Source organism: Microcebus murinus, chromosome 25, assembly GCF_040939455.1.
Source record: "Microcebus murinus isolate Inina chromosome 25, M.murinus_Inina_mat1.0, whole genome shotgun sequence".
Lineage (NCBI taxonomy): Eukaryota > Metazoa > Chordata > Mammalia > Primates > Cheirogaleidae > Microcebus > Microcebus murinus.
Genome location: NC_134128.1, coordinates 18,410,649 through 18,430,963, shown reverse-complemented (window position 1 = coordinate 18,430,963; position 20,315 = coordinate 18,410,649). Strand labels below are relative to the sequence as shown.

Sequence of the window (20,315 nt, the reverse complement as noted above, 5' to 3'; positions counted from 1 at the left end):
TAGAGGTATGAAAGGGTGAAACGCATCTGTGTTTAAGGTTCAAACAATGAAACAGAGATAATATTAGTTCACAGGCGTTAGCATTTTTCATTAATTCTCATAGCCTCCTTGTAAGTCATCATGTTTTCTGGAAACATCCATGAATGTATGTGGAGTTTAACTTCAGTAAAGTTGATTCCTGGCTTTGTCTCTATCTCGGATTCTTTTCTCTATGCTGAGAGACCTAAAAAATCCACTCATTGGGGAAAATTTTTTATTCTTGGTTAATCTTGGAAAAGGCAAAAAGGCATAAGCGTCCAGAAAAATGTGGGAAGTGGAGGAAATACTGACTGATTCACTGAGAACGGCTGTCCAAAGTTGCCTACTCAGGAAGCCCCTGTGCTTTCAGGAATAAGTTTTCCTACACTCGGAGGAAGGTAGTGGAAGAATTGTTGTTCTGTGGATAACAGGGATTAAGCCAGGCCAATTTTGCTGTAACAAGCTTTCTAAAGGCCCCTCCTCTGCATGCTTGGGCTCAACATTTCTACTGTCTTTGTTGTTGTTTATAGTTTTTCTATTATTTTGCTCACAGATGGAATAGAAAATTTCCTAAGAATTATCATATGAAATAGCCGTTGTAACACCATGTTCAACTTTTCCCTTTACCTAAATGTAGCTTAAGTGCATGAATGAACACTGCTGGATTTATTACCTATTTTCTACCAAAACAAACCAACAGTAATTTTTGAATTTCATAAAAAACAAAACAAAACAAAAAAAAAACCCTTAACCAAATGGAATACAGAACATTTGACACACAATTTGGGATTTAAAAAATTTTCCATTTATAAGGCCAAATTCCATATTCTTTATCTTGGCAGTGTCTAATTTGGGTCGATATTCTGCTTTTAGGAAATGTCTTCTTAATCTTCCCTCCTTACAAAGATATTTTTAACAGAGAACTTTAAAAAATGTTGAAAGTTATTGGATGGTGAGATAATACCCACTTCTTTAACAAGAACAGAGCTGATATAATAAAGGCCATCAGGTTTGGGATATTTTATGAAAATGTTTAATTCAACTGTTTCTTTGGAATGTAGTAGTCATAGTTTGGAATTTAAGTTACAGTTCAGTTTTTTATGTGGTTTTTATGTTACTCAGTGTCTGATAATACAAATGTCATTTAAAGTTAAGGCTTCGCTGTTCATTTTGAAATAACAATTTACAAGTGTCATATTGTCATAGAAAATAAAAATTTCTGTAAAAAAAAATTTGCACAAAATCTTACGATGGTACAAAACATGAAGCAATAATATACCAGTAAAATGAAAACATTTTACTACAGAGAGTTTTATAGATTTCAATAAAGAAAAAATATGTTATTTTATACCTTTAAAAATTACAAAACAATCTAAAACAATATAAACTGAACATTTTGTAACACTGCCTTTACAAATTAATAACTTTATAAACATATAATTTTAAATATATTTATCAGTGCAAGATACTTTAAAATTTAAAGTTGCAGTATCATTTTTCCTTGGCTGAGGATAACTTTAAGTCTGTTTACCTTAAAAGAAAAAAATCAAATCTTCCTTAGTGCTTTCCTTCTGGCGTGATTATAACAACTAAATGAATGTCTCTGGGGACGAAAACTATTCTTCTTTCGAGGGGATCAATACTTTCCTGGAAACAAAAGGCATTCTCAATCCAATTTAACCAAGATGAATGGACTGTCCCATGTATGATGCAAATGTGATTCTCAACAAATGTATTTGAGTGAGACCTATAGCAATGCAGGAAAGGAGGAAGATGTAAAAAAAAGCTTATGTACAATGTCATGACAAAAATACACCCCAAACAACCAAAGCTTCTTTGGGTTAATTCATATACTGCCTGATAAGATATTCACTCCTCTGTGCTGTTAGAGGCTTAGGTCTTGCCAGCCTCAAGGCAGGCTTATTCTTTGCGAGCTGCTGGAAGTTTCTAGAACCATTCATTCAAGTCTATTTTTTTCAGGGTTGCTGTTGAATGAATTTTTAAAAACATTTGTTTTGACTTTACCTGTTTCCCCTACTCTTATCTTGAACTACTTCACCCTCCCCGCCCCCACATCAGGATTTATAGTTTCTTTCTTTAATTAACTTCCTTCCATTCCCCTTTGTCTGACTCAATATCAAAACAAGAAGGTTTTTATGGGTCATTTTTGCATATTTGGATGTAAAAAATCTCATGTTTTCAGATATTTGGAAGATTTTATTCAATCCTTCCTTTGGATCTCATTTGAGCCAATTAATATTATTTCTTCCCTCAACTTACCATTATTTCTATTAAATGCAAACATGTCTATGGAAGATCATTTTGATCAGAAAAGACTGACAAACGGCTTCAGGAAAAAAGATACTGTCACTTTAACCAGTTAACAAGAAAACCAAAGTTAGACTTTGGAGGGCAAAGTTAGGAATTTCCCTTATTTATTTATTCTTAAACATAAAGTCTAGTAAAATTGTTTGCCATTCCCAGCAGGTTAAAGCTGCAAGTTTCTTTTCTGGACAATGGCAAATGCTTAAATTCTAAGAGAGAAAAAAAGACAGCAATAGGAGAGAAAGAGAAAGAGTTTACATTTGAAAATACATTCCATATGAAAGAACAATAAAGAGAGAATATCGCAGCTTTATACAAAAGGGTCAAGAGACATGAAATTGAACTACAGAAAAAGCAGAACGATTAAGCCACATTGCCAAATCTTCAGAGCCCTTGCCTTCCCGGGGGGCTGACGTCTCACACTAAAATATACTTTCTTCTTAGTCAGTGGGCCACCAGGGTTTGATTAAAGAGGAGGGCTTTCACCAGCGAGAAACAGAGGGGGTTGTCAATGTAACACAATGGACCAGTACAAACAAAAAGGCACTTGAGGGGACATAGACTAGCCAGTGCCAAGGATTTTTTTTGTTGTTGCAGTTGGCAGCAGTACACCCAGTTGCCAGCAGTGTTTGGTGATGGCACAGTTTTCTGTATGGAGTTAACAAGCACGAGGTTGAGTACAACACTGGAAAAACATCAAGAAAATCTGACGGTATTGCTTCGTAAACAGAGCTGACACACTATACCGGTACTGAGGCTACAGTACTTTTCAAAGAAAACACCCTAATCCTCCTTTGCCTATGCACAACTCGGGCAATTATACACAAGTACAGCTTCGGAAGTCCATTGAAACGCAGTTATTCCAATATATTCTGGGCACTGGGCTACAGGTAGCAGTCCGTCAAAAGGGCCCCACTCAATACACTTGGTGCCAGCATCTTGGATTTTGCACAGTTTCCAAAAAGAATCCGTATAAAGAAGGAGGAGAGAGAGAGAGAGAGAGAGAGAGAGAGAGAGAGAGAGAGAGAGAGAGAGAGAGAGAGAGAGAGAGAGAGAAGGAGAGAGAAGGGATGGGGAAGCCGAAATGAATTAAGTCAATCATACTTGGTCTCAACACCAGCATCTGATGATTGAAATTAAACCAACAGGAGAAAAGCTGACTGTACATGATTCCGATTGTTAACACAGCTCACTTGTCCGTGTCTGTCGGTCACACTCGTTGAAGCTCCTGAGAAAAGCCTGGCTCAGCGTCACGCACTTCCCAGCCTGTCCAGTGAGAGAAGACGGACAGTCTCCAGCACACGCACGCCACGTCCTTCCACCTCAATTCTCTGATTACGGGTCTTTCCATCTCTGTCCACCTTCATGCCTCCGAATAAGTATTTTGTGTATTCAGTTTGTCTTTTTTCAACTTCACGCCATCCACGAGTTCGAAGTTATAGTTCTCCAGGGCAGACAAGTTTCTTTCTGACATGCCATTGTGCCAACAGGCGCAGTACAGCACGACCCCGCAGACGGCACCCAGGAGCACGCCCAGGGCGCTCATGGCTATGATGGTGATGAGGATGGGGTCCAAGGTCTTCAGCACATTGCCTGGCTTCCTGGAGATGTTCTTGTCGCCTTCCCCCTCGCCCTCATATCCTGGGGTGCTCCCTGCAGAGGAAAACAAAATTGGCTGCGTGACACCGCGGATGGGGACCAAATGAAAGCAGGCAGGAAAACATAGGAAAAGAGAAGAAAAAGGAGCAAATCACATGCCCCAGTTTTGCCTGACGTGTTTGACGCATTGCTGGGGACAGAGGTCTGGGAGGGTGTCAGCAAGTGGGTGAGGGGATTCTGACACATCTCTCTGCTCATGGGACCCACTGATTCCGGGTGAGCAGTGAGCGTTTGTGTCCTCATAGAATTTAGATTTCACGCAGCTTCCATCTGTGCTAGATTGTAATCTGTGTTTACAGTCCTTGGCCAGATAGGCGGCCATTAAGCTTTGCAAAACGCTTAGTCACACATATGTCTTGCGGTGGGGGTGGGAGGAAGTTTAAGCATCCCCTGTGCATGTGCCTGACCCTAAAACCGGGCATGGGGAAACCTTCAGAGCTGCCCGTCTGTGTGTACCGATTCTAATATCTGGCATGGTTTACACGAGTATAAAAAGTGTAAAATATCAAAGTGAAGTGGTTTCAGTAAAGAAGGCGAGGGCTTTCAAAACAAGCGAATGATTGCTGCTAGCGTGGACACAGGGTGTGGCTCTGATCAAGAAACTATGTCTTTGCCATGCTGAAGAGAAGACATTTAATAAGCAGCCCCTGGCAGTTTAACTGGAGACGGTCACACTGCGCTGCAGTTCTATCCCCGGGGACATGTTTTCTTTAGAGTGGAACACAAGAAATTATTAACATGGGAGCTTTGAGCCTAATTACCTGGTACTAGGAATGGGATGAAAATGTTAATGCGCAACATGCCTGGTGTTTACTTAATGGTGTTCTCATGCACAAAGATTCCCATCAAAGCAAACTAAAAATATGAGATGCAAGTCCCTGAGCAGGGGAGGACAAGCCTTGGGGCATATTAATAGTCTCTCCTTGGATAAAATACTGTTTTGAAACAATCTCTAATAAAGTTTACATTTCTGTGTGGACTTTTTAATGTGTTAACTAATAGCACAGTGCCATATTTATTTGTCTCTATTGAGTCCACATCTGGCTGTATGGTAGGATCCTGTTTCCAATGGCAACAGATGCTAATGCACACTGATGACTTGGGTGCAGTATTACCCACTCGGGCAACCTGCAATGCTGGCTGGGAGGTATGGAAACTTCAAGGCCTAACTCTGATCCACAGTCTTGCATCTGATCACAAGGCAGTGTTCAAGAAAAGTGCACATGTTAGAGTTAATCAGGCTAATGTCCGAGGCTACCACCTAATTAGCTGTGCTATTTAAGTCTCAGTCGCATCATCTGTGAAATGGGGATAAATATACCCCATAGAGCTGCCATGAGGATTAAATAAGGCACGTAAAGTGCTTGGAACATAGTCACTAAACCCTTCTTATCATCATCACCATTACAAAGCCAGGGGTCCAGTAGAAGAGGATGGGCAAAGATGGATGAAATGCAACAAATTATCACAGAAATTGGGCTCTATTCTCATAAAGGTCCTATCTGGTCTCAAACTCCTGACCTCAAATGATCTTATTGCCTTGGCCTCCAATAGTGCTAGGATTATAGGTGTGAGCCACTATGCCTGGCCAAGATCCTATCTGCATATCAACAAGACACAAGAATTTGGGCTGGTTTCCAATAGTTTGCACTAGTTTTCTGTTTCTGTAGTCACAGAGGCTCCCAAAGTCCTAAGGGCACCTTTGAAGAGGACACACTGTGACAATAATCCAATCCACAGCATTGACCCAGGGCCACAAACATGGATGTTCATTTTATCTGAACTGTTTCTGATATACCAGTGTATTAGAGGTCCAGAAAATTTCTTCATAAACATAATGAAAGTCATAGTCAAATTTACAAAAAGAAAAAATTGTTCAGCAAGACAAATTTACCTGTTTCATCAATTTTAATTTCTGGGTTCTTTTTATCCAGGTCTGCCGGTTCTGACAAGTCAAACAAAATTGAAAGAGATATTTGAACTGCCAACAAAATACAATACACACAAACGACAGAAACCCTTGTCCATACACATCCCTGCTGTGCTTCCTTTGGGTCTTTCTGCACAATCTGAACCCACCAAATAACTGCAGAGCAGTGGTCAGGAGCAATGTTAAACGACCAGGAAATTGGTGACATGAGGTCATGACACTCCCTTTAAGGCATCACATCTAAATCCAGGTAGCACTGCTGCTAGCAGAGTATGTTGTTTTAGAAGAGAAGGGTGAAGAGACATGGTTTGGGCATGTGAAATATGGAAAGAATTTGGTGTAAATAGGGAGCAAGTGGGTTTGTAGATATGGGTACCATCTTGTTGTTTGTAGATCACTGCTTCCTAAGTTTGGTGTGTGTTAGTTTGGTTTCTCAAATAGTATGCCAACTTTTTGGGGCTAAAGTCCATGTCCTGGACTTTAGATAAATAAATAAATAAAACAGAATTCTATGGAAGAAGTGGAGTCCCAGTAGCCCTATGGTACTGAGAACAGGGCAGGAGTTTTTGAGTACTTCGTTCATTCCTATATTCTAGCATTCAGAACAGTGTCTCACACATAATAGGCACTTCAATCAATACTTGTATGAATGAATGAATGAATGACTAATAAGTAGTTGAAAACCTTACAGCATCCATGGCTAAATGTTGGTGAATACATGTTTGATGAATCATTATACAATTATCTCAGGCCTATTTTTATGGTAGCAACATAAATAAAGTGTTTTATTGATTGAAGTCTTGATTTTCCCAGTACAATGCCTGGTGGCAACTACAGCTAAGTGGACACATCACGTGAAGAGAAAAAGGCTCCTAGAATTGCCTTAGCCAGGTGCATTCACTGCAGCACTGCCACGGTGCTTTGCATACGGTGCGCGGCCAGTTAAAACTTGTTGAACTGAACTGGATTTCATTTCTTTGTTTTATTTTGTGGAGTTTGCTCTTAACATCTGAAAAATATCACCATCATCACCCTCACCTTGGAATGAGAAAGCAGTGCTATCACATACATTGTGTAACTACATGAAATGCACATTTTAACTGCAGCGTAGACTTGGATGTGGGTAATCTGTAAAGTGGTTGCAACTGAAATATTAAGACTGACTTTTGTGAAAATTTGCCAAGTAGTATGGCATTAAGCAGATTTCCTTACATAGTATGAAAAATAGACTTTTATTCATTACTCCTTTTTTTTTCCCAATTTCTTCAATTGATCCTATCAAATTATTGCCACTTTAGGAATCATGTATATTCAATATATTACATAATAAAAGCTTTGTAAGTTGCCAAAATGACCAAAAACCGATTATAGCCAACAGACTTCCTTTGTCTTAAATTTGTCCAATAGGCAGATTCCATTTTGTTATAAATAACATCTTATTATGTAATGATATATAACAAAAGTTTAAGTGTAGCAAATGGAGCTTAAGACTAATTACTATGCTATTACGCTGCCATTAGTGATGCTATTTGTAATTATATATCAAGAACTAGGGAATATGAATTGGTTTTTCTATGTCATTTATCTACCTAGTACCAGGCTGATAAAGCCCAACTCTGAATTACTAGGCAAAGTCTCTGAATTCCATTTATTCTTTTAAGCCATTTCAGCTATTTTTAGAGTCAGAAACAGCTACTTATTTGCAATAAAGCAAAGAATTATGTTCTTTATGATTCAATAACAATGTAATCTTAATTAAATTCAGTGTGATCAAAATTTTCAAATGCCTGCTGTTTTTGTTTATACACTCAGATATTTGGAATTATCCAGATGTCTAAGTTTTCCGCTTTTCATCAAAATGTTTTGGTGTGGCATATATAGTTTATAAGCGTCATCTTTCTTCTTTGCTATGGTCTCTGGATTCCACATCATTTATATAGTCTTATAGGTACCAAGCAGACATTCTAAAAGGAACTACATTAGGTGGCTGATGGAGCTACTCAAGGTAAATTGACCTGATTTTATGTCCTGTTGCATCAGAATACGCACTTCCTATCATGTGCCTAGAGCCCACACTGAAATTCTAGGTCTCAATGAGCAAGACAATCACATGGAAAGATTTTTGCCCTGGGCAGGAGCTCCATTGGTTTCTACAGCAACTCATACTCACTTGCACAGTCCTCTTGGGAAATGTGGTTATTAATACTAATGTCGTCCACAGCAATCCCGCCAAGATTTCCTTTTCCGATTTCGCCCTCAAAAATCACCTAACAAAACGAGATCATTTTCACAATATTTAAATGCTAGCCCCACATAGCGGTGTTTACCAATGCTTGTTCAGCTCAAGCTACAGCACACGCATTAAATTAATCAGAATTCGCATTCATAGAAGCACACACTTCACTCATCAATCCACATTAGCTGCCTGGTGATGGCACACAACTTCTCCCCACGCTCTTTTTATCGTACAAACTTTAAAAAATGGTGCAAAAGCAGCAAATTAATGAAATGATACATTGTGACAACCTAGAAATAGATTACAAAAATGCTCTTCCCCCTCTCTCTCAGCAAACGGGTTCTATTCCTGTAATCTAGGAGGCTGTGAAATCTGCTACGGGGATGAGCATTGTTGGGAAACACCAACAGTAATTTTTGGAATAATTTTCACATCTCATTTGCATGATCTTTCAAAATATTATTCCAGTGTTCTTAAAGCCACTGCCCTCCCCAGCCTAGGAAAAGGGGCATACCTGGTACAGTTTCAGAGACTTGTGGAGCAAGACTCGCCCTTCCTTCCAGTGGTCTCCTTGGTGTCCGATGGCCATCCAGACCAGCTGGTCATACTCCTCTGGCTTCTGGTAGCGCAGTTTGACCCTCAGTGTGCCGACGTGGGAACCAGACATGTGATACCAGAAGGTCATGCAGTGGGCGGAGTTCTGGGAATAGACCACGGGGCTCACCAGGCGGGCCACTTTGCCTTTCTGATTTTCATCAGCTTGGGAGTAGATAAAGTTGCCATCTCCTGCTGTGACAAAAAACTGTGTTAGGGAGAGTGGCTAGATTTATGATTCTTCTTTCAAGTTCCACTAATCAGAAGTCTCCTGAGCTGAGATCACCAAGAAGCCAGATTCTCAGCGGAAAGGGAACAGTGTGCACAGTTGTTGGGGACCTTGTGGCCCTGCTCGAAGCTTCTGTAAATGGACATTTGATTAAGGGAAGGCTGGAAGACAGCACCCATCTGGACACTCTTTATTTGGAATGTGTTGTCACATGGACACAGGCTGTGAGTCAAACTGGCCTTTGGACCACCGCAGACAGAAAGCCCAGTCTGTGCATAGCCTCAACCCAGAATGTCTGACTCTCTAAGAAGAATCCTTACTTCTGTGCAACTTTAAGCTCACTCAGCAGCACCCAGGTGAACACAGACATTAGATGGAATCACTGAGTCGAACCTTACTTTGGTCACTACAACTGCTTGATAATAATAAACCTGTAGTTTTTCCTATTAATCTGGCATGATTTTTTTTCATTTTTCAAGTTCACATTATTTTTCCCCTAGTTTGTCTGAATGGTTTATAAATTCCTTAAACACACCTGAGAACTTGATCCACCATGTGCCCCGCTTTTTCTGTTTGATGTGGCTTCTGGTTCAAGGAGAGGCAAGGCTGCACTGCGGAGGCTCATTAGGACCTGCCATTTTGGCAACGTAGACACTTGCCGAGCTGCAAGAACTTTGTCTTGGCTTCACTTTTAATTACCCCCAGTGGGAACATTTCCTCCTGCCACCACCTGGTCTAAACACACAACTCATGTTTCATTGTTGGCTCTGCAAATAGAAATCACCTCCTCTAACGCCTCACCTGATTAGGTGTGAATCTGATGCTCAGGCCTCCTTGGGTAGCGGGATGTTGTGTTTGCTGCCCAAGAGACTTGTGTGTTTGTGCAGGACTTTTTCACTGTGCATATGTAGGTACACTGTCCTGTCCGCTCACCTGTGTCAACAGCATCCAGGTGGGTGCGGCTGTGTTAGCCGGCAGCATCCTTCCCTTACCTGGCTGCTTCCATGAGATCCCACCATAATACTCTTGTTAAAGCCAAAGGGTGGAATCATAAATGAAGTGTGGAAATAAGCCACGCTCCAGCAGTATGTCTGATACTACAGGACGTCTCTCGCACTCCCTGTCTTTGCAGAGCGTCCACTGTGATGGAGCCAACACAGTCACTCCTGGAGTTTGTTTCACCCTCCTGATTTACTAAGCCGTGATCATCGTCTGTGTGATGGAGCCATTTCATTGAGATGAGTCCACCAGGATGGACAGCGAATAAACACACCGATCTTGCCCCGTCTGCTAATCTTATGGAAAAAGACTGCAGTTGGCCATGCTGCAGGGAGGAAACACATGTACTGAGCCCACTTCTTGAGCCCATCTGTTGAACTTCCTTTAGGCCAGAGAGCAGGTGGTAGGAAGGAGAGATCTGGGCATAGCAGAGGGTAGGGGCTGCCTGAGAAGTGACTCATGGCCCCTGCCCTGCTGACCTTGTGGTCTTTCAAAACCGTGCTGATGTCTCTCCTCTGCTTAGAATTCTGCAGGGGCCCTTCACTGCCTTCAGCCTGTCCACACTTCCTCACAAAGCTCCCAAGGCCACGCATGCTCTGTTTCTCTCTGACTGCTTCCCAGAAGGAATCTGTCCAGGCCACACCACTCAAGATCCAGCAAAACAAGTCTAGCCTTGATGGCCTCTGGGACATGACCGCTTTCTCGGACCCCTCCTATGTCTGCTTTCCATCCTCTCTGGCCTCTGCTATTGGACGCCCTCCCGCAACTGCACCGTAATCGCTTCCCACCCACAACCGGACTGTGAGGTCCTTAAGCGTGGGGACTCCTTCCTTCACACCTGGACTTCCAGTGCTCATCACAGTACCCGCCACGTAACACGGCTCCTCACATAACCTTTGCTTGGGGAACCAGGGAAGATGCCAGATTCCAGGAATCCTCCATAAGGAGGAAAGTAGTTTCAGTCTTAAGAGGTCCAAGGCAGAAAACCAAGTAAGTGGGATTCCTTGAAATACACTTAACATTAAGTAGCAGGACATTTTTCCTAGATCATGTTAATTACAAAAAAACCAAACCAAAACAAAAAAACCAGTTTGCAAAATGTCACCGATTTTATAATACTATAAAAAAGTGCCAACTAGTCTCTAATATGGGTCTGTGCACAGGAGCTATGGGTGTGTAGGGCACTTTTCATCTAGATTTTTTTTTCTCTGTTAACAAGTTCCTGCCTTTCAGATGTCAGGCTCACCCATCTCTCTCAACAAATGATCGCGTTTCTAGAGCTGTGGGGGGCTCTTTCTAGTCAGAGCTGACCTGGCACTACAGCCGAGTAAATCTGGGTGGCTGGGAGAACAAAAGAGTCAAACCCTTCTCAAAGAATCACACTTCTCAGCTGGGAATCGAAGACAAGCCCTCCTTTTCTGATACTCCAACACATAAAGCACTGATATTTTCCCTTTCAAGGATTTTATCACAGTTCTGGGTCAGGAACTCTGTCTTCATTTTCTCAATTAGCACTTTACTTCTGCAAGCCTTTTAGCTTTTGTCTCTGGCTAACATAGCTTTTAACCTCCTTTGAATGTCAGATCCTACTGCGCTATTTTGCTTGACTCTGCATCCATTTTTCCACCATTACCGCCTTCATTTCGGCTAATTGCATTTAGTTAATTTGATGCCATTTCTATGTACAGTGCCACTTACAGTCAAAGTATTTTAAGTTTTCTAAAACTGCTTGTCTTAAGATTCAATTGAAAGTGTCTCAGAATTGAAGGAGTCCAATTTTATCCAATTTCCTTGTCATTCTCATTAGGCGAGGAGGTAGCCGTGGTGGAAGGAGGCCTATTCAACCTATTTAATGGTTACATTCACTGGGAAAAAGAGTGAACCACAAAAAGGAAAAGGCATGAAGTACTCTTGGCCCACTCATCGGCCCACTGACTCACACACCCAGAGCACCAGTGTGGGGAGAATTTAATGAGATTTCCCAGCATCGGCGAATGCCCCTCTGGGGTACCTTTTGGGAAGCCACTGCTTGAGTAAGCGGTCCTCTGTAAATGAAGTTTGTGGATTGGGCATTTGATGCTTCTTTATGTCATACTTCAAGTTGGGTGATCGAAAACAGGATGGGACTGGATGAAAGAGTTCACTAGAGTGGCTCCCAGCTCCCTCTGTCTCCCAACCCATTCCTCTCCCAACCACTAATCTTAAAAAGAAAATAAGGCAGGAATGGACAGGTTGTGAGTGGAGGCGTAGTGAGGTTTCTACCTGTTAAGAGGAAATGGGCTCAACTTAAAAATCTTTTCTCGAGAGAATAAGAATCCCCACCCTTCCCTTTTCATCTCAGACCCAAGAGAGAGCAAGTGTTAGGTTTGCTTATTGTTTCTTTAGATGTAAAAATGAATGAGATGCCATAATATATACCTGAACTTGCTTGAAAATCATCCAGAGTGAGGGATGAGAGAGACAAAATAAGACTCCTGTGACTTGTGATTTGATAATTGCTGAAGCAGGCTTAGGTACCTATTGGGTTCATTATACTATTTCTTTTCCAGTTTTGAATATGTTTGACATAGTCCATATAAGAAGTTCAGAAAAAGCATGAGATAAGTACCGATTCATACATTTTGCTGTTTTCTGGGGAGGCCAATCAGTGGCCAAGTTTAATCAGCATTCATTCCTACTACTTGCATCAAGCTTATCTCTACTAGGAAAAGAGACCTTGTTAATTCCAGAAAATTAAAGCATGAGTCAAAAAAAAAAAAAAAAAATCACAGGCACCAGAAACCGTCTCCAGTAACTTCCTCTCTGATTCAAAGAGAATTTGCAAAGCCCTGAGGCCGCAGCAAGCTCTCTGTTACCTGTGTGATCCTGGATGGGTCCTGTTTTGCTGGTCAGCACACTCCACTTGAGTTGCACGTGATTGTCATGTTCCCAGTGACAGAATGTCTTGTGAGAGCCCCAGCCAAATTCGCAGTTAAAACCATATGTTGGAAACTCTTCCGTGGGTGGAAAGGAAAAATAGAGACAAGCAGAGAAAGACAGATTTAATCATTTCGGGTCAGAAAGGCTCTTAATTTGTTCATAGAAAGCACGATTTACACAACCTCACATCTGTTCGAAAATTCTGGGAAAGCCACAAAATCCAGGATTACCAAGAAACCAAAAAGATGCATGGAGATGTCAAAATGTTTGCAAAATCACATTTAGTAAATTTTTCTTTTTTTTATCCAGCTTTAAAAAGATTATGCACAGCCTGACAAATTGGGTTTACATGAAATTTCCAGGAAAGCTACTTTCCAAAGCACGTATATGACATCTGCCGCATTCTTCCTATTTTGATAGCATTTAATATGAAAGGTACTCTGTTCTTGAGGATGAATCATATAAATTGATATCCACCAATGAAAAGAATCTTCATTAGACCCTGACCCATGAGCCTCAAGAGTCTAGAAAAGTGACTTGGCAGAATGCCTCGTCCTTGTCCCACCTCAACAGCTGACGCTTCAGTTCTTTAGCGTTAGGGAAGAAATCTCAGAAGCATTTTTATAAGATTATCACCTTTTTTTCTTCTGTGTTTTCTAATCAGGTCAATTAATTTAAGTATAAAACTTTTTGCTTTCTTGATGAATTTCTAAATTTACATATAAATTGTTCGTCCCACTTCAAACCTCAATGCAAAGTCATGAAAAGCCAAAGCACATTGAAATAGTGACCTATTTTTATTTTTTTAAATGTTCAATGTGCTTCCTTGGGAATCTGAGAAAGAAAGTGAATGGATTCACAGGAACTGTTTGTCTCCCATGTCCTACAAGATGCTGTCTGATCAGGGTGTTTTTAAAACCCATAGCCCTATTGTTTTTATGCGCCTTCTTTTTTTGAAAGGAGCTTCACTTTTTAAGTATGAAAAGAAAGAAATCATTGATACTTGGGATTTGTTTGGGTAAATGTAAGTGAACAATAAAATATCATTCTAAAGATGAAATTCTCAGGCTTCTGCCCATCCCCCCCATATAAAGTGAAAGACACAAAAGCGGCTGTTTTCTCTAAGCTTCCCTTGTCATGGAGCTTAGGCAGTCCACGAGATGGCAGCATTGAAACGGACAGGGAGGAGACCAGCGCCTCTGGCCAACTGAACTTAAAAATAAGCCTCAAAAGAATCCCTATGAACAATAAGGGAAGTCTGGTATTATATGCTGTATTTGGCTGAGACCATATCTCGCTGTGAGCTTTTCTTTAACTTGCCCAAGTGTTTAACACAAAGCATCGCGCCTCCTCCTCGGAGCTTGGTGGCCACTGCCCCTCCCCCACTGCACAATGGCAGGAGGAATTTTAATGGATTTTTTTAACAGATAAGGGTGATTTACTTTGCATTTTTAGTATCCAGGGAACTCTTTTCAAGTGTTAATGTCAAATTGTGGAAGGAACCCACCCTACGAATTGTCAAAACCCAGCAGGTTGGATTCTCCCAACAACAATGTCACCTATCAAAGGGCAGACAGAGCCAGTTTGGGAAAGTAAACTAGTAAATCGTGGGATGTACACAATGTGTACACTTACAGTGGGAGCAAAAGGGCTGTGTTTCACAGCTATAGTGTCACTGGAGAGATATATTTCATGTCTAGTTTAACATAACCATGAAATAGGACTTCTTAAGGCATGAGAAATCCTCTCCAAAATTTACCACACTTTTTTGTGCAGCAAGTTTGAATTATGCAGATGAAGTACACTCAACTGAATGGTGACTGAATGGCTGAGCAACCTTGGACGTCAACGCCTGTGACCCTGGAATATATTGTTGCATAATCTCATGGTAGAATATGTTAATATTGGAAAATGTTAATATGCGTGTGGTTTTGGTTTTTCTCCTTAGATGTGCTTTATAAGACATGCACATCCAGGAAGGCAGAGAGCCATCCCAGCACACGCATTTCTGGTTATACTTGCCTGAGTAATACATTAAATTTCTTGTGTAGTACAGAAAACCATATCATCCATTATTGTGCCTATTAATATTCTGATGATATCATAAAATATATGAACTTGGATATTTCTGTAACGACTAAGACATGGAAAAAAATGTTTCAGGCATCTCTCCTCACTGCAGAGAATGACAGTCTGCCTTTACCTTCCAATGTTCTTTCCAAGCCTCTGAATTTAACCAGGCAAATTGCTCTACCTTTTTGTATTTTACAGCTCTTTTATCTTTTTGTCTCCAGGATAAAACTTACAGCAATCTTGTTTATTTAGAAGAAATGTTTTTAAATCAATGCATTTTGTTGTGGAGTGAGTAGCTCAATGTTGAACATTCAAGTCTAGCTAGAAAGTCAATTAATTAATCACATAAAATACCCATAAATATTTATAGAAAGGAAAAAGAAGAAAATAGAGACAAGGGCAGAAGAGAGGAGAAAAGGGGAGAGAAAGGAAGAGGGAAAAAAAAGTAAATGGACAAATGGATGAATGAAATAAACATATAGGACTATTGACTTTTAAGTTTTCAAAATACTACCTAGGCCCTGAAGCTGCACACAATTCTCATTAAATTCAATGGGAATAATCTGGCTAAATCCCTTCTTGACTCTTAAAAATAGCAGGAAACAATATTCTGAACTTAAAACAAATTTATAGCCTCTGAGTGCAAGCACCAGCTGTGCTTGCTGAACCCATCTTGCCTGAAGTTGAATCGTTAGCACTCTACATATGCACAAGGATTTGATTTTTAAATCTCGTATTCCAAACTTCTATTGAATATGGTAACTCGCTTACTCGTAGACTGGTCTTTCAGTCCAAACAAGTGGAGGTGCCGAGGCCCATGTAATCACAGCCCTGAGCTGCCATAGAAATGGTGGAAGATCTTCAGAGGCTAAGAACCCTTGCTGGAGAGAGCTGGATTCAAAATGCAGGGTTTCTCATCAGTTCCTGGCAGACCATTAAGAGCGTTTTATGCATCTGATTACAACCCAGACAGTATATGAATATTATATGCCCACTGAGTTTATTGTATTAATAAGGATCCTCAAAATGAAATCTTAAGACTCTGCTTGAGTCTATAATGGCTTCAGCAAAAATTGAATTATGATGAAGGTTTAGGGGTTGATTGATTTACTGCTGCTCATGAAGACGCTTGGAGAATCTGAAACCTGCACAAAGTGTGGATTAAAGCATCGGTTAGGTGAATCTGGCCACTGGGTGGACACCTCAGAGCTGGTTAGTGGTAGACCTGACCTCTGACTCAACGCATGCTCAGGTATTTGAGCAGTGTTCTGTGCATGAGTTTAGCCAGAAGGTGACAATCAACAGAACGCTTCCTAAGGAGGTCACACAGTCCTTTACTGACAAACAAGGACTTGGAGCCCAGACTCAAGACCTCAGACAATGGAAAAAACAGGAAACCAAGTCCATTCGCAAAGGACACTGGGCTGACCATGAAATTCACACCAGACTGGACCACCCCTGATCAGTAAGCCAGCATGCTCTGAACTGAACTGGTTCCAACAGTGGGAGCAATGGGTCTTACTGGTTTCCTGATTTGTTGTTGTTCACCTGCAGTGGACCCTGGGAGAGGACCGACTGGCCCCTCTGCAAAGCCATCATGGGAATGACCTTGAGGTCATGCACAGATCAAATGTGTCAAAAGCGTGTCTGCTCTGATAATATAGACCTCCAAAGTTCAGGGAGGATTATCTCCGTTTTGGAATCTGACAGAACTTTCCATTTTCTCCATAGCTGTTGTTCACTTTCATTTTTTAAATGAAACCTAGCTCTTTTATTAAGCAAGGAGAGGACAGATGAGATGAAGCAAATTAGTTGGCAATTTCATAGTGGCTTTAATTACTTCTCTGGCAAGAGAAGAAACTAAAACAACAGTAAAAATGTTTGCTACATGATCAGAACTTCATTTATTCACCTCACCCCTCTTCCCTGTTCCAAAGGGGTGTAGAAGAGCCTCAGGCAGTTAGTATCCTTTCTCCACAACCGTCCTAAGGGGTGAGAACCCTTAGGGAAGGCGGCTGGGCTTCCCTCGTGAGGGAGCTTCAGGTGTACGAGGCGGACACACCATCTCTGAAGGCCACATTTTATAACCTTAAAAGACGTGTGCAGGATGACAGTGTTTTTGGCATTTAGGCAACTACTGTTTCTTCTTTTGGTATTGGGGGTGTTTGGGCTGCGCGGTGGTAGCATGGGTTTTGTCAAACTCAGGGCAACTCGGGGTTAAGTTCAACTGAAGACAAGTTTGTTTTGCAGTTTAATCAGGTCAACAGTGACAGAGTCCTTTAAGGAAGCATACTAATTAGAGCAGCCCTTTCTACTTTCTGCCTAGCTGGGTAGAGCCCTACCATTGAGGAAACATTGATACACACCACACGCCCCATTAATAAACGACTGTGGAGGCCCAAGCTGAGTGAGATTCCATAAAGGAAATGGGAGAAGCTGGAAAACTGACCTGTTCACCTTACTCTAATGATTAACTTTAAAGTATTTAAAACCTCTGATTGTTTATACCCCCCATTTCCCTCTGCGTGTGTCTGTGGGGGAGAATTTCACAGAATACTAACAAAAAAAAAACAAAGGCGCACAAGAGGAAGGCCACACTGCTTAACCACGGCTGGCCCCTGGTAAACAGCAAACTGTGGGCTTTAGAAGTCGTTACGCTTTTCTATTAATAAAAGGATGAAGAGGTGCTGTTCCCAAGGGCGCTCCTCTCCCTGTGCACAACTATAAACTGCGGTTTCCTGAACCCCGTTCCGTGGCACACCCACTGGAAACGCTGTTGTAAAACTGCCAACTCCATGGCAGGCAAAACTGACAAACTTTGCCTGTCTTGGTTTCTGCAAGATCGTGATGAAAATAAATAGTCAGGCTGTGCTGCCTGCGCGATTTCCTTCTCCTCTAGTTTGCAAACACAACCCATGTCCTAGATGTGCTGCTTTTAAACAAAGTATGTTACTCAGTTCCTTCCGTAGAGAGCTGGGATTGTCACCATTTGGCAATTACTGATGGGGAAGGAAATCTCGTTCCCTGCTGCATATACATGTGGATGAAAGGAAAGCAATATTTACGGCTCATGCTTGGAGACCAGATGCTGCATGGCATCTCTCCTTCTAGGACTTTCGGGGAAGCTGAAATCAAGAAGCATGGCAGTGCACTATTTTTTTTCGTGGGGGGAGGACATTACAGGGACATGGCATATACCACATTTTAGATTTTATTTCATACCTGATTGTACTGTGCTGTCTAATACTGTCGGCTTTTCTGTGCTCAACACAGTGGTACCACCTGAAAAAGAAAACCAATAACATAAAAAAATAAGAAAATGGTAGATAATTTGCAGGAGAGAGATGTTGTACGCTTATATACATCTATCAGAGGCAAACATTTTCCAAAGAAAATCCTTTCTTTAATTCCAACAGTAGTCATTGTTTCACTTATATTTTGCTCACCACAAGATGAAATACAAACAAACCATTATTTTTTTGTACCTAATGCATTTATTTTTTTAAATTTTTCACTGTATATATTTATAGGGTACAACATGACATTTTGATATACATATACCTTGTGGAATGGCTGAATCAAGTATTTTTTGCGGTGAGAGCACTTAAAATCTACTCTCTTAACAAGTTCCAAGTGCACAATATATTCTAACACATTTCTTTGTAAAGCATGCGGAAGGCATGGAGAGTTGGAGACTTTGTTCAAGGGCATTCTCTGATTCCCAGACTGAGCGTGGCATACAATTGCAGCAGTGAAAGGCAAAGGCCTCTGTATATCCACGGTGACTTGGGTATTAGACTTGACCCAGACCTCTGAGCTTCAAATTGTATTCCACGGTTTCAAATGTGTGCCTTCAGGGAAGTTGCAAGGCCAGTCCCTACAATCTATTTTAAAAACGGGCAAACTGAAGGTTTAGAGTGGGCCGTAGTGTTCCTCCTTTCATTGGCTGTTGTGGTTGTTTATTTTTCCCAAGGACAAACACTCTGTCCCATATGTGGTTTGCAGAAGCTGTGGGAGGCAGCAGAAGAGGAAGGGGAGAAACATTTCCTTAGCAGTCCTGAGGAACTGGAAGATTGAGAAAATAATACCCTGAACACCGTGTGCTTTCAATCGGTTGTATCTACTTTGGCATTCCTGGTCGGGGGACAGGCTGTGACCTTACTGAGATTTAGCTTCATCTTTTCTTATTCTGTGTCTTAACTCACCCATTTTCCACTCTTCATCATTATATTTCTGTTTCCAAGCAGTGTTCTTAAACTTGCCCAATCATAGGTATCACCTGAATGCTGGCTGAAATTGGAGTTTCCTATTGACCTATCCTCTCCAGACCTGAGAACTAGAATCTCTGTGGGTAAGGCCTTGAAAATGTGGGGTTTTTTTTGTTTTTTTTTAAAGCTTCTCAGGTGAGTATTATTATAATCCACCACATTTGGGAAACTGCAGTTTGCTGTTTATGACTGTGCTTGAGCAACCTTTTCCTCCTGTGTATTTGCGATGTAGATTATGGTTGGAGGTGGTCGGAGGGAGCCTGTTACCTTGAGAAAGAACAGGACTAATTCAGGGTGAAAGAATGAGGCAGGCCCAAGACTATTATGGAAAGTTCTGGAAGTGGTCATGAGGTGCCACAATTGCGCACTTTCCAATAGCATCAATCAATAAAGACTTGTGGAGATCTTTATCAGGGCCAGGCCTATGCTACAGCATGTATGGATTGGAAATCATGTCACACATCCAAACCATGAATCAGAGAGCCGTAAAATCATGCTCTTGGAATGGTCTTTGGATTTCTGAGCTAATCGACTGCAGCAGCTACCCCTGATCTCCCAGTAAATACGTTGGATGAGTGGTCACACGTGTGCATGGCCTCAATAAGGCAGGCAGTGGGAAGAGAATTACATATATTACGGGTTAGGAAGGTGAATCTGTAATGGCAGAATTGGAGGGAGGCCAGAATACATTAGCATTCTGTTCCCAGTGGGCCTAGAGGAGAAAGATTCAAGGTGAAAATTCACTTTTTAAAACGATATGCATTATCAGTTTTGTTATAGGTTGGGGGCCAAATTCCGCTGTTGGGTACACACACACACACACACAGCTCCAATGTGAAATCTGGCCTCCCTTGCCTTTGAAGCCAACTGTATTATCTAATGACTTCAAAGGCATTTGCAAATGAGTAACTTTCAGGGGGAAGTTGCTTGACCTTGGCAAGCAAGTATGGGAGAGCAAATGCTCTGCATATTTCCATGCATTTGCTACCATTCACCTGGAATTCAGAGCTGTTTGTAAATAATGAGCATTTTGCTACAAATATTTCTCCCCCTCTATATACAAAT

General features: G+C 41.2%; 1 protein-coding gene across 6 annotated transcripts in view; it reads right to left on the bottom strand.

Annotated features, from left to right (window-relative positions):
* Positions 1 to 1,035: 1,035 nt before the first annotated feature.
* The window catches only part of NRP1 (neuropilin 1), a 133,843-nt gene continuing 114,563 nt past the window's right edge, over positions 1,036 to 20,315 (bottom strand). For 2 of the 6 annotated variants that reach the window (XM_020284191.2, XM_012776509.2), the window contains exons 12-17: positions 18,205 to 18,264; positions 12,846 to 12,983; positions 8,683 to 8,957; positions 8,103 to 8,199; positions 5,897 to 5,947; positions 1,036 to 3,996 (exon numbers count right to left, since the gene is read on the bottom strand). In XM_020284191.2, the coding sequence (XP_020139780.1) occupies positions 3,707 to 3,996; positions 5,897 to 5,947; positions 8,103 to 8,199; positions 8,683 to 8,957; positions 12,846 to 12,983; positions 18,205 to 18,264 (911 nt within the window). In that variant the 3' untranslated portion in view covers positions 1,036 to 3,706. The remainder of the gene's footprint in view (positions 3,997 to 5,896; positions 5,948 to 8,102; positions 8,200 to 8,682; positions 8,958 to 12,845; positions 12,984 to 18,204; positions 18,265 to 20,315) is intronic. The other 4 variants (XM_012776508.2, XM_012776510.2, XM_012776511.3 and 1 more) reach the window with 3 other exon arrangements.